Source organism: Mycteria americana, chromosome 1, assembly GCF_035582795.1.
Source record: "Mycteria americana isolate JAX WOST 10 ecotype Jacksonville Zoo and Gardens chromosome 1, USCA_MyAme_1.0, whole genome shotgun sequence".
Taxonomy (NCBI): Eukaryota; Metazoa; Chordata; class Aves; order Ciconiiformes; family Ciconiidae; genus Mycteria; species Mycteria americana.
Window position 1 is genome coordinate 200,509,627 of NC_134365.1, and position 16,984 is coordinate 200,526,610.

The window sequence follows — 16,984 nt, forward strand, 5'->3', positions numbered from 1 at the left end:
ATTTGTAGTCCTGCTGTTGGCTTTGTGTTATCTAGCTTGTTACTCTCCTTTGCAACGACCTTTTCCACTTATCCTGTGGTACCTTGTTTTCTGAAGCTCTGATAAAGGGCTTGATCAAGCTGGACCAAGCAGAATTTGGAGATCTGAATAAACAGAGGTTATCAGGTGAGGAGTTCTGTCTGACCCAGGCAAAGAGATTGTTTTTGCAGCCCACTGTGCCATGGCCAGAGTTTTTCTTGTTCTCCTCTGGTGTAGGCACGCCGACAGTGTCGTGGGTGCCCCTTGCAGGCACTTTGTGCCCCTGGCATTCTGCCTCCCAAGGAAATGGCTGGTGGAGCTGGCTTCACCTGCCCTTGGCCGAAAACTGCTGTGTGATGTAGGGAAAGCTGCCTTAATTGCTATGAATGTTGGTTTTCCATACCTACAGTATGAGAAATAAAATTTCCTACCTTACAGACGTGGTATAGTGCTCAAATTAGCAGCATAGTTCTTGCTGGAGAGCCCTGGATAGAAAGAAACTGGGAAATGCAAAATATTGCAAATATTTGATCTAGTTCTACTCGAACATCAGTGTGACCCATGCTCCAAAACTGCTTAACTGTTCTTGAAAAATACCACAATCATTAGTAAGCGGCCTGCATTGTGATCGCTGGTCAGATGTGTATGCAGGGAGGAGGGGGGAGGTCCCCACCATGGGCCTAGGTAAACCTCCAGGGTCCCTAAAGGGGGAAAACAATGGTTTAAATGAAAAGATAGCTGGCAAGCTTTTTAAAAATGCCAGTTGTCTCCGACACTCGAAGGCTTGAAAGACTTTGGGGTCTGCTTATGATGTCACTGATACGGCTTTGGAAAATCTCAATGCTTTTACTGTTTTAACATTAATTCTAAAATCACTGGTTTTCATTTACTGTACCTTGCAGGCTTTAAGCAGAATATCACCATCCACCTTTTTCTCTAGCTAGGCAGAAACTATTTTAAAACTGTTCATGATGGTATGCTGCTGACATGATTTTAAAGAGCAACCGTATAGGAGTGTTTCTTTTAAAACTGCACACAACATGGCATTGTAGGATTTTTACAGAGAGAAGAAAATAAACCAGGTCAAAATAGGTCAAACTTCAGTCTTCCAGTGTGAAGAGCATCTATTTTAAGTGGAAGATGAGAAATGAAATAGTAACTGTTACCCTGAAATGAAAAATGGTGCTGTTTATGTATTTAATTGGTCAGGGTCTGTAACGGGGCTTTGAATTCTGCTGCTGTCGGATCTTGTTCTGCTGCTGTCAATCACGGTTTCTCTCTTTCTTAAAAGACTCATGGTAAATTTATTTTGGGTAGTTTCTTAACAGGTGTTTCCTCAACGTTACGAACGCTTTAAATGAGAACCGTGCTCCACGTCCGGAGTCCTCAGCTGAAATCACACGGCAGCCTGACACGGGCGCTGGTGTGTTTACTCATCTGCGGCCACGCTGACAGCAGGCGCTGGCGGGTCCCCGCCGCGGCCCGGCCTGGACGCAGAACAGATGTCGGGGATTAGGGGGAAGGATTCCGGGAGGCTTTCGGCCTGCGCGTTCGCGGAAGTAATTCATTGCGGAGACGCAGACAGGGCCGGCTGGACCTGCGCTGAGGAGTCGGCTGAAATGGGTCTCGGTGGGTTTGAGTATCCGAATCAAAAACAAATGTTTTCCTGGTACCTTTTAATTAAAGGGAAAGCATAAATCAGTATAATAAAATACAGTTAGTGCACCAAATGGTATTGGACTTCTACAGCGTTCTTCCCAGCAAAGCAGCTGGCAATATGGGTCTCTTAAAACTAGTGCTACCTCGCCCGCCGCAGGCGGAAAGGCCGCCTGGTCTGCCTTGCTGGGAAGGGCTCTGGAGGCAGGAGGCGGCTGTGCTGCCTGCCCTGGGACTGGGCATCCAGGAGAGCCTCTTCGCCTTGAACTAGCGCTAGTGGTCATCTTGTCATTTTGTCGATGTTTTATGATTAAGAGAACGTTTTCTGTGGGATTGCCTGTCTTCAGCTGTTAGGTTTGCCTGTGGCTCTTGTGTTTTGAATGCCATATGCTCAGAAATCAGCCATCTGGGGAAAAATAGGAGTGGCACAAGGTGAACAAGACTGAGCAGTGGAGAAGATCTGCCATGGCGTGAGGTGTCCCCTACAGACATCAAATACTGCACCACGTATCCATGAGGCTTGTCAGGCGTATCTGTGGGCTGGGAAGCTAACTCTTGGCTGCAATTCAGTTATTTGTAGATTCAGAGCAGGCATCTGTAGCTGTGATTTGTGATGTGGAAAAGAGAATTGATGTAAATCATTACTATCATCTATTGTGCTATTGTTACGAAGATTTCAGGAAGGGGTGAAAGGAAGAAGAAGGGAGAGACAGGATACATCTCCAGGTTTTGGCAAGAGGGTGTGGTGGGAATGATTGCAAATGTGCTCCGCACATGATAATATAAGGCACAAAGACATGGTGGTTGTATGAAGACATCCTATGTGCTCATGCAATGAAATAAATTGCTCTGGGAATGAAAATGAAGGAAAGAACTAAGGTTTTATGGGAAAAAGTACCCATTTGTGGAAAGACTCCATTAATCGGAGTTGAACTGCAGTCATGTTGAAATAACCCAAAGTCTTTAGGGCCTTCAAGAGAGACAATATGATGGTAAAGAAAACTTTGAGCTAACTGCATTCAGAATATGCTTTAAGAACATAATATTGAGCATAGTAGCTGAGTGAATATAAAATCCCAAGTGAACATGTAGTGACTGAGCTAGTAAGCTACTCTTTCTGGAGAAATATAACATGGGTGAGTAATGACTGTTTTCTGACTCAAGTCAACCATTGCTATAACATTGAAAACGGACAAAGATCTATAAAATTGAGTTTACAGAATGTAGTTTTGCAGAATGCAGAGCCCCCTCTATAGAAGTGAGGTACTTTCAGCTGCTATTGACTTTGGTAAGAATTCAACCTGCTCATTGATTTATAAGCCTAGACCCCAGTTTGAAAAACTGGGAAACGTCTACTTCTCTGAGCCTTGCAGTTACTAGATCTAATTCATGCTGTATGGTTATCAGCCATTTTCTGGAAGTCTTGAGCTATTAAGGAATCTCCAAGATGTAAGACACAGAGAACAGTGTTATCCCGGTAAACTTAATGTCAAACCATATCAGGAAATAAGTTTATAAGTAAAATATCAAAACCTGCAATGCTTTCCATTTGTGGGTCCCAATGCTGTAGCTCACTGCAAGCAGCAAACCATGTGCAGAGCTGCAGTACTTTCTGACAAGCTCCCTGCACACACAGGTGTCTGCATGCCCCATCTGAATTGCTAGATCAGGGCTCTGGAGAGTAGCAGTCTTGCTAAAGTCAACTGATTTGCCAAATGTGGGGACAAGGTGCAGAATCTAATCTGAACTAATATCGATGAAAGTTTTGCCACTGGTCATTCCAGGTCTTTGTATGTGCTGTAGAACTTGAGTTTTGGTCAGCAACTTCACTCAGAAGGCAAAATTGTTTAGATGGTCCAGGTGAGTGGATGGATACCTAATTATACTTACCTGAAATATTAATAGTGTAGCTTAGTTAATGTGGCTTATGTTTTCTTTTTTAATCCTCCTTCTTGAGATGGTCTACAAAAGCACAAAAATGTTTGGCAGAAAGGTACACTAAGTAGCAAAACAAATAGAAAAGGAATAAATGCAGAATTCAGAGATGATTTTGAAAAAGAGTAAAACAATCATGTGAGATGGGGGAAGTGTTATTTGATACTAATATTTAAAAAAAGCTATTTTTCAATATACTACTAAAACGGTTGTTTAAAAAAATATTTTCAAAACACTCCAGTGAGGTTGACCTTATTTTCTGTGTTTTCCCTGAGGTTAGGACACGTGCCCAAATTCATACCATGAAACCATGGTAGAGGTGGAATAAGACCAGGGTTCCTGAAAGTGATTTTTCTGCTCTTGGTAGAGCACCTTTTTACTCAGGGGTGCTACTTCACTAATACTGGGCAGGAGGGAGTATCTGGAAACAAATGTTTTGTGTGTGGAAGTCAGTGCTGTTGCAGTAGCACAGTTGGACAATTTCAACACACAAAGCCAGGAAATTTGAAGGTTCTGACTCTTTTTGTAGGTGTAACTTGGCAGGTTGTACAAATATCTTATATCTTCACTGGCAAGAAACGGCTTCTGCTAAACATAATTACTCCCTTGGAGTTTTAAATTCAAAGGTGGGTTCTGTAAAATTTAATTTTTTTTCCCCTGAAGCTTTCATGATAAAGGCACAGTTATTAAATAAGGGCAGCTACTATACAAGAATGGTTACTATTAAAACCTGCACAGAAAAAGTTACAGGCACCAAACAAAAGTGGTTACATGCTGAGCATGACTTCAAAAGGAGAAACGTAATGTGAAGTATAGATTTCTTTTTATACGCAGAGTAGAAGTTTATACTAAAGTGCATGAAACAGTGAACAAGACAAACTGTTTCACTGTCAGGTCTATCAAAGTTACTGTTTCAGATTTACTTTGTTCTTTCTATTCATGCCTGTGTTGGTTTAGTTTGAAGGGGGAAGGAAAGAAAAACTACAAAGATTCTAAAAAAATGTCTGTAAGAGTGACTTTGCTTTCATACTGGAAAGCACACTTTCATACAGCTTTCACTTGGGCTCAGTGAAGTTACAGCACCATGCCAGGTCACCACCCATCAGCAGGTAGCTACCCATGGGCCTACTCTTCCACATCCTCAAGTTTGAGTTCATCTTAAACTGCAATAAAAGAAGATTATATAGTGTTGCACAGCCATCTAATTGGAGACATCTCAGAAAACTCAAACTCTCTTATGGTTCAGAGTAGTATCAAGCCTGACTCGGGTGAGGAAAAATAAATCTGGGATGCCATCAACAGTGTCCTCTGCATCAGGTTTTTTTCCAAGGTGTTCATGGTCCACAAGAACGTGTGTAAAGGAAGGAATACCTCTTAGTTGTTAATTTTAATTTGTGTTGGGGGAGCTCAGACTAATACAGAATGATATTTTTAGATTTTTTTTTAACCAAGAGAAGAGTAATTGCCTAGTGCCATTTAGCTAAAGATTTACTGAGGTATTTCATCCACTTTAAGGAGAAGGTTCTTTGGTTAATGATATCTGTTCTCTCTAATAAAATTTCAGGAATCCACATATATCCATTTACATGGAGCATGATTTTACTACTAATTTTTAACTAATGGTCTTCTCCAAATGACTTTGAAGACACATTCATTTACATTTTTTGTTGAGCTTAATGTAACCAATAATGAAAAAGAAATGATAGGCTGCATGAAATTGCATCAGAGTTTACACTGCCAGTGAACCATAAAATCAAATTAAAACACCATCTGATTAATTTTCTTAATTCTCTGCTATCAGAGTAATAATGGAGAGTAACATGGGCAGGCTCCTGGTTTAATTGGTAGTGTTGTATACTAATTAAGTAATGAGATACAGTAATTTTTTTTCTCAGGCAAGGCTGCATATGTAGAATATGTTTGTAGTTAACACAAAACAGAGCTTATTAACACCCTTTGGGACACATTTGGCCAACGATATGTTCATTTGTGTATCAAATACTAATTTCTGTAAATTACATTAAAAGATAGAATAAAAATAGATTGCTAACTTGCTGTATTCCTCCATTATGGACAAGAAAATAAAGGGAGTAGAAGATCTGACGATTCACTGTGCTCCTATGGTGTTATAGCTCTAACTAGTTTCTCCAAAATCATGGCAGTGTATGTGAAGTTGGTTTTGGTTTGGTTTTTTTTTTTCCCCCTTGAAGATACTAATTTTTGGTTTTGTAGCTTTGTATTGTCAATTCCTGGAATTATCTGGTCATGAAAGAACTTCAAGCAAGTGATTTGTCTTTTTTGAGTTGCCATTATATTTTTCTGGGTTTTCTGTACTTTAGTTTGTATTTTTGTGCTCTCTTCTAACCATCGTAACTAGCAACTTCTTTAATGAAAAGCTTCTTGCTTGAGACCTATATCTCAAACTATCTTGGGCTTTACTAGGAATGCCAAATACATGCCTCTGTGATATTGTGTTGGGATTTCTTCTTTTTGCTCAAAGTACTGCTCCTGTCCTCCCTCCCTACATTTATATCCAGGTATTACATCAAAATTACCAATAAGCTTGATAACTGTGGCATGGAACATAGACAGTGGATAGGTTTCTTACTGTAGACTTCCATATGGTTTTAAGTTGACTGGTGAAATTCAGGAAAAGGGGTAAAATATCTGAGTGAGGTATCTGATTTTTTCTTTCCTCCTTTTACTGCTCTCAAGGGGATATGGCTGTATGGGAGAGGGAGGAAATAGGTTTGAGACTGGACCAATGTGTCATTGTGTTACATCCAGCCAGCCAGTGAGGTCATTGTTTTCATCTGAGTCATTTTAGAATGAAAACTCTTACATTATGGAAAACATTGCACATCTTTATTTCAGACATGGAAATATCCAGCCAGCCTTTCAGTGGTAGAGCTCCGCTGATTTCATTTGAGGTACTCCTGACTCCCAGTGGTGTAAGCAGGAGGGGAAATCAAATTCTTTTGCCTCATTTTTTAACACTTTGCTACTAACCCAAAGGGGTTATTCTTTAGGCACATTTCCAGCCAAGATGCTTGTTGAAGAGAGAGCTGGTAAATCTGTTGATCACACCTGTCAGCCCTGAATCTAGTAAATCTGTCCAGGCTGGAGCTGGCTGCAGTTATATTGGGGGAAAAAGTTCTTAAGCACCGACTCATGTTGAGGCTAGATTATGTTCCAGCGTGCACAGGGAAAATCCTTGAGACTGCATTCTTGGGTATCGATTATATTTCATACTTGGGCTCCAGTAGGCTCAGTCTCTGTGTAGTATGATTTAATTGAGGGACTTGGGCAATGTGCCCAGCTCTGCAATTGATTTGTGTGACCATGAGCAAACGCTGTCATCTCTCTGCACTTGGGTTTTAATGTATATGATCTTTAAGGTGGTTCTGGTATTTGTAGCACTTTAAGGATCTTGTATAATACAGTAATTATAACAGAATTTGTGTATTTTGTGCAATATAACAGCATGGGGTGGAGATAGTGATCATTCCACATAAGCTAACAGAAATAGTAGGAGGTTTTGACTAAATCTAACAAATGCTGTTTTATCATCTAAAGTGAGAGAAAGCCATTACTAGTTGATGCCTTCAGAATAATTTATGAAAAATTGATTGCTGTATGACACAATATCTTCCAGTTGTTGCATGGCATGTGCTTACAGCATTAGTATGTAGCAAGTCCTATGTCTCCTTAAGATCTATTTAGCCACTTGGTTGATAAGGATTTAATAATTTTGCCCTTTCAAGATTAAACTTCCAGGTCTTTTGAAACAAGAAGACTGCCCAGTGCTGGCACTGAAACATTCAGTCTTAAAGAGGATCCAGAACACGCAGAGGGTGCACAGTACAGTTCTCTAAAGGAAAACGGGGCTAGGTAATGGTCTGCAAACTGCATAAATGCATCAGATATTTGCAGGGAAGTTTGCACAGTGATATTGTTCATAATCTGTGATAGGTTTTTTTCATGCATAGAATCTGTTCCTCTTCCTACTGAAGTTAGGCTTCAAATTTACTCATGAAAAGCATTTAAAAAAAACCCAACTACCTGCAGCAAAGATGTCTAAGCTGTAACATCACTAAAAATGCAACGATTTCAAGATTGGGATAGAGTGTGTTTAACTTTCTACTGAAAATATTTCCTAGACTTCTAAAGCAGTTTCTGAATCGGACCTATTGCTACAGAGCAAATGAAAGGCAATCTTTCCCAGGAATCTAGGAGCTTCCAGAGGGAAGTAGGAGCATTGCTGTGATGTGTCCCAGTGTTAATGCCTGAGCTTCTCATGGAGAATAATATATTTGTCCATACACCATGCCATCAAGTGAGGCACTAGGACTTCAAGATAAATGGAGTGGGATTGTTTGCCCAAGCTAGCCCTGTCGTCGGTGGGAAAATTGCTGAGACTGAGACCCTAGGAGTAGCACCTCAGAGCAGTGGGCTGAGGCAGGCTTTGAAGAAGACTGTCCTCATCAGCTGAATAACAACAGGCTTCCAAGTGACTTGCCTAACGTCGGGTGGGAGCAGAGTGACCAACTGGGATTTCCCTGCCCCAGCTGTAGCCCTTCAAGTGGTGTGCTCAGACCAAGCCACTGGTCTAGAATTGATGGAGGAGAGGTACTGGCAGAGATGTCTACTTAGGGCATCTCAGCTGACTACCTTAAGGGGGGGTTAACTGCCTGCTGGTGATGCACTCCTTTCTGCTTTGGTTATTGAGGCAATGCAGATGCAGCAGCAAGGCCAAGGGTCCTAGAGTTGCACTTGCAGCTCCAGCCACATGTCTCTAGTCACCTGGATCCTTCAGTGTCATAGATGTCTAGATCAATAGTACCTCAGTGATGGCAGTGAACATTTCTTGTGCTGCTGTTACATGTGAGTCCCTCGCAATAATCATGTGGCCATCTTCTCCCTGTCTCCTCCTTTCCCAAGTGCTGCCAAAGGCAGTGCCATGGTATCATCCAAGTTTGACTAGTAGGGACCAAAGTGATCTGACTGATCACCTGACTGCAGGTTGGACTTGGATCTAGTGTATAAAGCTGGAATCTGAATGAATATGAAACCATAATTGAGCAGCTTATTGGGTCCTTATCTGTGCCTTGTGGAGAGAGCTATGATCAGGATCCAGGCACGCTTCCAGTAATAATTTTTGTCACACTGTAAATACAAAGCCAGCTGTTTCCATCGTGATCTTATGCTGTTGCTGTCCGTTTTTTATCAGTTAGGATGCATGGGTATATGAGGAAATGAAGTAATAATGCTTTTATTATGCTTTTATTATGCAAAATATGAATTTAAATTTTGTTTCACTTTTCTTGAACTATCTAAGATGATTGAGACCCTTGTTTGGTTTGTCAGAATCATTTACTGGTCCCCAGTTGTTGTCTAACCATGCTGTGATAAGAATACCAAAACAGTCTGGATATCTGAATTCCCATCCCCGGGCACTTCTGGCCTTGTTGTTCTCTGTGGAAGTTGTTGTTGAAAATAGTGGCACCACCTGTTGGTGGAAAAGGAAAACTATGAGTGATGCTTATTTGCATACTAAGGAAGAATAATAAAATGGAGAAAAGAGTTTGAAATGTATTCCATATTGCAATTTAAGATTATTTTTTTTTTTAAACAACCTGTTCCCTGTTTGATACACTTGGGTAGAGCATGTCCTTGGTTTAAAACAAACAAACAAAAAACAAAATTAAACAAACCCAAAAACCCCTTAACCTAGGCTTTCTAAAATAATAGTACAGAGCAGATCTTTCTAGTCGTTCTGACTGTCCAGTACTATCACTTTTTTTGCTGTGTTTAAAAGAAAAAAGGCAAGTACCCACCCTTACAAAGCCAGTTTACGAGAAGTTAAAGGTATTGGGACGTAAATTGTTTGCTCCTCAGTTGAAATAACTGGAGGTAAGCTTTCTCTTTCTTTTCTTGTTCCCATTCCTTCATTTTAACAAATGTTATCAGTCATCTAAAATGAGCTAGTTTACCGTGGCAGCCTTGTCAGTGCTTGGAAGACAGTCTACTGATGGTAGCAGTTTAAGCTGCAATGTCTTCAGCAGGAGGAGTTGCATTAGTCTCAAGTGGTTTTTGGGTGCCATGTGATGAATGGTTTCTGGTAGTTGGCTTTGGATGTGCTAGTCAGTAATGTTTACATCAGTAGACAGAATAAAAATTACTTAGTTGCATACCTAAGGGCCTGTGTGATGACAAGCTGGTCAAATTTTGAGTTTGTTTAAAAACCAAACTATTTCTCCTCCTCTTCCCTGTGACCTTCTAAAAAAAGAAAAAAAAAATGGTGGTGGTTCCTGTTTAGTAGCTCTGCTTTTATTATCTGGGGGAGATAACTGATAGCTGAAGGGTGTTACTAGAGGGGACTGGGTGTGGAAATGCTGTGTTTCAATGAAGATGTATTGCAGTACTGTCTTCACTGCTGTCATGAATAGCTGAACAACTGGAATGGAGCACAGCAACAGCTGTGAAGCCTGGGGAAGGCTTTGTTCCCATATGTAGGTGTTCTTACTATAGTTTCTGTTCATAACCCAGCCCTCTATCCCGCAAGTTGGAGAATATCCTAAAAATGCTGCCTATGGATGTGCCCAGAAAGTGTTAAGTGGTTTCCAGTGAATCCTCTGCTGAGGAGCTCCTGTCCTGTGAGCAGATGGTGTAACCCTGCCGGAGAGGAGGCAGAGTTCAGAGCTGTGCATGCAAGACAAACCAGTTCACTGTCATGCAGCATAACAGTCATGTAACTCCAAGAGGAAACTAGAGATGAGCAGGGAAGAAACCTTCCAGATGAGCTCAGGAATGGAGTAAAATCTTGGAGAGGGTTGTGTGGAAAACGGCTTGCCAGTGGTAAGGTGAGTGTCTGACACGGTTCAGATGAGTTTTAATGTTATGGTGCAGTTTGTGGACAGAATAATACTTGAATAAAATGCATAATTGCAGGCAAAAAGCATTTGGCTTGAGGTTTTTTGGTGTCAAGCTTAACATGTGAGATGTCCAAATTCATAGCCATTGAGTGAGTTGTCAACATTTATAACAATAATAATAGCATTTAAACTTCTACTGAACATGTACTCAGATTGTTCTGTGCATTGAAAGTGTGTTGAGTTGCTTTCAGCTAGAAAAGAAAAAAGTGGAACGTAAAATATTTTAAGCCAAAATAGCAGAAAATGCATATAGAGTACTATGGCCCTTTTTTAGTCTTCATTAGTACAGGCAATGGAAGGATGGTCAGCGGAAATGCTGATGTGATTAGACTGCTAGCACTTGCAGGGTCACAGCCAAAGCAAAGCATGAGGATAAATCTCATTATGTTTTGCCACTGTGTTATTACAGTTCAGCTCTTTGGCTAGCAATAAAGTTAGGATTTCTCTCTTACTCCTGTACATCTTTTTCCTTAAATAAGCATAGATCAAAACTGCCCATATGCTTCTGGTATTCTCATGTGAAAGTAGGCATGAGGGCTCACAAATAACTGAGAGCTGATTCTGGGACTGGAATGTTTTTGCTTACTGTCTGTGTGGGTGGCAAAGTGTCCATAAGCGTTTTAGCACAGTCTAGCTCGCTCTTGGTTTCAGTACAAGATTTACCACTGATCTGTCAGTCCAGCAATGGCATGGAGGATTTTAACATTCAAAAGTGGAAAACGCTTTTGGAAGTACTCACTACTTGGCAATCCAAGGGCAAGTTGCTGCTAAATATGACCAAGTTGTGAGGTGGACAACTTTTAAACAGAGATCAACATCGAGAGAAGATGCTGGGTGCTACTGGTGGACATCCTGGCAATGCAGTGTGATGGCTTTTCTCAGTTTTAAAGCTTCGCTGTAGTGAGTGGTGGAAGTTCCTTCTGTTGTGATCAACCGTGTTTGTCTTACAAAAGGTATAATTACAAATTTTGTCTTCTCACAATGTAATTCAAAGGCTAGTAGACGTTTTGTTTGGTTCCATGTTCTGTAGCTCAACTTTGTGTTTGTCTGTAAAATGCTCTGATGCTTCAGCATGGCAAGCTGCTGCTCCTTTGTGTGCTATGACAGTGAGGCACAGCCAAGTCTGCGTCTCACTGGTGAGACAGCTGCTTTAGTTCGGTGTCCATGGGTATAGGCCTCCTTGCCTTTGGCAACATCACACATGAACGTCAGTAGATAAGTGCGTGTGTATTGTATGTGGCATACAAAATACTGAGAAGTGAAGGTTTTGGGGAAGGAATATGGCAGCGTCCGTAACTGGTCAGAGAGCAAAATGTGGCTAGCCACTGGAAATGCTGCTGAAAAAACTTTCAGCTCCTGTTTTAGTTGTGTGCTGCACTCTAGCCATTACAGAAGAAAAATTTTTTCTGTTTCTAATGTACTAGAGAACTTAAATGATTCATGTGGGAACTGTGTGTGTGCATGCAAGAGGTGGTGAGGTCGTCTCAAGTCTTCCGTGTAGCAAACCCAGGCCTTACTCACCATTAATTTGTCTGTAAAAGATTCTAATGACCTAAAATAGCATTTCTGTAGATAGTGCTATATTTCAACTTCGTTCCATAATTATGTGTGTATGCTGGGACTTGCAGGGTTTCCAGATATCTTCCCTCTCAAATCCTACTGAGCTTTTTCTTCAAGCATTACAACAGTGAGAAAAATGCAAATATAAACTTTGAGCTCTTTGTAAAAAAAGCCATTTGCAGGACAGGAGTGAATCTTTCCCACCCTGGGTTTCAGGCAGCAGTAGTTTGAAAGGAAGTGATGTATTTAAGTGGAATATGACTGAAACATTCTAGTGAGAAATGGGTTTTGTTTTTTTTTTTCATGTTAGTTTGATGCTGCTTGGGTAGAAAGAGAGTAAGCAGAGGGCACAAAAGATAGTCAAAAGTGCAAGCTAAATGTACTTATGGTGCACTTCTCCCTGAGTGAAAACGTGTCTGCCTGGATCCACAAATTAATATTAGTGAAGGATTTGGTCAAAACGCTTGATTTTTTTGAAAATTTCTAAGGAATTTGAGATCATAAGGAATGATCGCAATGAGAAATGCCATTGCTGTTTGTTAATGATAGGCCTAACTTCTGTTAAGAGTTGATGAGACTTCCCCCCACCACTGAATTTCAACATCACCCAGATCATGGATGCAGTGCCTGTTTGATGCCATCACTCTGCCTTTTCCTTATAAACAACCACTTAACATGTAATGGCTTGAAAACACTCATGATTTATTTGTTTTCTTCACAGGCTGGAATGGTGTTAAGATGTGGATACTTCTGGTTTGGCTTGTTTCTCGTGCCCACTGCGTGCCTTGTTAAAGACGTGGCATGGACAGCGTAAGTCCCGAACCAGTCCTCTCGGTGTTATAGGAATTATTCTGTATGCATATGTTGCCCAGTCCAGTATTGTTCTGTAAAGAACTACGAAACCTTTCAGTGAGTGCAAAATGGTGATATTCGTTTGGAAGACCTCTGAGCAAAGTGAAGTGGGAGTCATTTCTCACCTGCCAATGCAACCAGCAATGTGAGAGAATGTTTGGTGCTGAATCTGAAGGAGGCAGCCTTGTCCGAGTAATGAAGGTGTGTCATCTTATGATTACTTGTGCTGTCTACCCTTTAGTTAAAGGCAAATTTAAATCGGACATCAGAGACTTCCTGTTCCTAAAAAGGAGCAGATCATTTCTTCAATTTGACTAAGGTTAGGTAGAAAGTAAAAATGTGGCACTCTACTTCGTACCCAGTAAGCTCCCAGTTCTTTGTCAGCTGCTCTTTAGGTTCTCCTTCAACAGTGGGTCTTCCAAGGCTTAACTGAGAGAAAAGCAATACTCTGCACTCTATGGCTGAAGTCAAGTCTTAATGATTCCTTCCCTGCCCAGAGAGGAGGAACAGTGCTTGTGAAATACAAGCCTGTGTAATCCCCTTCTCTCAAAACTCTGTGGTTTCAAAGCATTGCAGAAGGCAAGCAATTTCAAGAACTTTGATTTAAAGAGAAGCAACTTAACCTTCTCTACCATTGCAATTTGAAATGCAGAAGTATTGTTTTCATTTAGAATTTCTAGTGTTTTGTTCAGCTTGCTTTTAAGTGTCTTAAGCACCAAAGCTTTCACCATTTCCCTTGGAAAGCTGTGTTACAACCAAGAAGGTTTTATTACATGGATATGTAATAACCTCGTGCAAGGACGACCCAGGGCATTCCAACTCTGCAAAAAGGTAGATCTTAGCTGCAGTGAAGCGGGAATATAGGTTAGCTTGTTGCTTGTCACAAGGACTCGAAGTGAAAGCATTGTAACACGTAATACTTGTGAAAAATTGTAACACTCCAGGAATGAGCTGTCGGTCAGCCAAGGAAGATTCTTAGAATCATAAAATAATTTAGGTTGGAAAAGATCTTTAAGATCATCGAGTCCAACCGTAAACCTAACACGGCCAAGTCCACCAATCTTCTTTACAGAGAAATGCAGAAAATACTGAAAAAAGAAAGTTTCCCCGAACACAAGCACATTTCAGACTCTGGCATAAGAGGATAAATCAGGTCATATGCATATATCTGAAAATCTTTTTTTCTTCCAATGGAGTTGATAGCACAGCTAAATTAAACTGGTAGTAGGCAAATCTACCAATCAGTAAGTACTTCTTAAATGTTTTCCTATTTTCTTCCTCAGCTTAATTTTCACGAGCTACACTGCTGAAATTAAAACTAGGTATCATAATGTAAAATTTATGTTCAGGCCAAACAATGATTTAATAGTCTAGCACACTAGAAGGCTTTTTGTTACACTCATTATACTTCTCCAATTGAAAATTATTTTAAAATTCTAAAGCTGAGACCAAAATGTTTAAATTTAGGTACTTAGCTGTGTCTGTGACCTGCTTTTTAAAGCTCTGAAAAAAAAAAATCTTAGAATTCATTTAGCATAACAGGCCCTGCTCCTGTATCAGTCATTATTTAAAATTACCTTCTTATAAGTCAGTGGAACTACTTTTGCGATTAAAGGTAAATAGGGGCTGAACTGTTTGCAGCATCAGGGATCAAATGTATATTTAGGTGTCCAAGATTACGCTTTAGTTTTTGAAATGTTTTCATGATAGTTGAATGTCCCGAATGTCTCTGTTCTTATCAGTTCTTGGCAAAAATGACTCAAGAATTGTAAAACAGGCCAGACCAAGGCAGGCTCATCCTCAGCTATTACTCATTTAAAACTCTGTTACTGACTCAACCTGTTCTTTAATATTTCTTGGAGAAATCTCAGCAACATAATCCTTTCAGTGGTTCAGACCAAGAATGTACAGAGGTTGTGAAGCTCTCAAGACAGACATGTATGATTGATATACTGGATATTTTCCCAACAGATTTTAAACAGGAGGCTCCTACCAACAGGAGCAGGACTTCTTTTTTTTTTTTTTTTTTTTTTTTTTTTAAACCCATCACTGAAAAATTAACACCATTAACATTTTAACTAGGATAAATGAAATGACACAGCTATCAGCACTGCCATATGGAAGGAGTAAAGGTCTGTTTCTTTTCCAAGAGGCTTGCCATTCAAAACTTGAGTCCAAGGCCTCTGGAAATCAGCCGGCAGATTTCCACAGCAGCCGTTACACCACATTGCTGTCTGTAATTCAGCAGAATCTGGTTTTGGCCATAAAATTCCAGCAGCTCTGACTTCTCATGGTCACGGAATTCATCCCTTTCAGTTTCTTTTGGACATGAAGCATATGTCCACAGAAAGATCATCCATGTGACCCAAAAGGTACATGCCTAATTTCAGTACAAAATACTGCCAGAAAACCGTAAATACAGTACAGAGTTTTTGTCTGGAAGAAGGTTAAAAGGGATAGGAAAGTGTTTCAGACACATATAAATCTTTGTTTCTAAACTGCTGTGCTGCATCCACTATCAAAACTTGTAATGCTGGAAGCAAGAGCTAGCTTTACATGTTCGCTTTGTTACACAGGCTACAGTTGTCAACACACCTCTTATCTCCCATGTTCTCTGCAGCTCCAGGGTTTTTTATTTACATTTTTTTCTCTTTTTAAGTGAATCAAGGAAATGTGGGAAACTCTATTTTAAAAGGGAAGGAAGCTTGTTATTAATACTTGGCTGCAATACCGCATTGTTAACTTTGGTCCACCACCCTGAATTCAGTGGCTTGGTTTGGATTTGGGTTTTGCCTTATAAAAGTCCCAGTTGTGCTACCATTGAAATGAACAGAGCTTTATAAGGTGAGTGCTTCCTCACAGTTGGCACATGCCACTTGAATACATGTCACTGGTGCTAGGAAGTCTCGAAATAGCTGAGCCACAAAGCTATGTGGGAATCATAAAAGCACAGAGTGTATTCCAGCAAAATTAGCCAAGAGGGCAAGAATTTATTAATAATTGGTGTCTCAGTACTTAGTGTTACAGTGAAAAATTTCCTGAGCCTTCCAATCATTACCAAAATCTTCATGTACTTTTTTTTACTGTGGGGCGAGAAGCACGTTGCACTTGCCAGCTCCGCAGTGTAAATGAGAGAAGGTATGAGGAGCTCTTCCCATCCTTGCACACACTTGCAGTCCCTGGACCACTAGACTCCTAAAATGTTGAGGATAATGAGCCAGAGTAGAGGTGTCATCATGTTTGAGAAGCTTATGAATGTGACTATGCTTCTCCCTGGCAGATTCAGGCCTCCTGAACCCCCTAAAATACTCTCCTAGGGCAGTGAAGTGAAGCTATGCACTTCCCTGGCTTGGAAGGGGAAGGGCCACCCAAAATACAAAGATAAGCCTTTGCCTGTTCTTATGGTCCATGATCTTAATTATCCCAGTGTGTGAGGGAAAGGTGAGTTTGTCTTTATGTAATGCATCAAGTTTCAGCTGAACAGTAACGTTGAACACAAGATCTCATAATTTATTGAGGGCTGATTGTGCATCTAGGACCACTTGTAAAGTACGAGGTAAAAGCTAAGACTTCTACCTGTATTTTTGTGTATCAAAAGTTAATAATGTGCTGTTGTGAACAAGTCGTGAAGTATCCAGTCCTGTTGCCAGCAGTCCATGGAATATTTGCAGTTGACTTTGATGGGAGCAAACCCAGACTCTGAGGCAATTGTAATACCATATTTTAGTATTTGTTTTTGGAGAACCACATGGATAGGTTAGCCCGAGCCCTTTTTATAAATACTTAATTACTGGCTCTTCTGTGGATGCTCTTGCTTCCAAGTGACGGAGTGACTCAACGCATAACAATTACCTGTGGGCTGATTGTTGCTTTATGGATACCCAGCCACAGCAAAGCCCATATATTTCATCATTTCACACTACTTACAAAATACTTCAGTACCTCTACTTCAGGACAACAGTATTTTTTCCATATTGTGAAACATCAGTGCAATGCCTCCTTGTGCTGTGCTGCAATAATTGGACTTT

At 40.5% G+C, this 16,984-nt stretch overlaps 1 protein-coding gene across 2 annotated transcripts in view; it reads left to right on the forward strand.

The window, feature by feature from the left end:
• The window catches only part of ATP8A2 (ATPase phospholipid transporting 8A2), a 309,679-nt gene that overhangs the window by 259,255 nt on the left and 33,440 nt on the right, over positions 1 to 16,984 (forward strand). For both annotated transcript variants that reach the window (XM_075490877.1, XM_075490875.1), the window contains one exon: positions 12,826 to 12,914. In XM_075490877.1, coding sequence (XP_075346992.1) covers positions 12,826 to 12,914 — 89 coding nt within the window. The remainder of the gene's footprint in view (positions 1 to 12,825; positions 12,915 to 16,984) is intronic.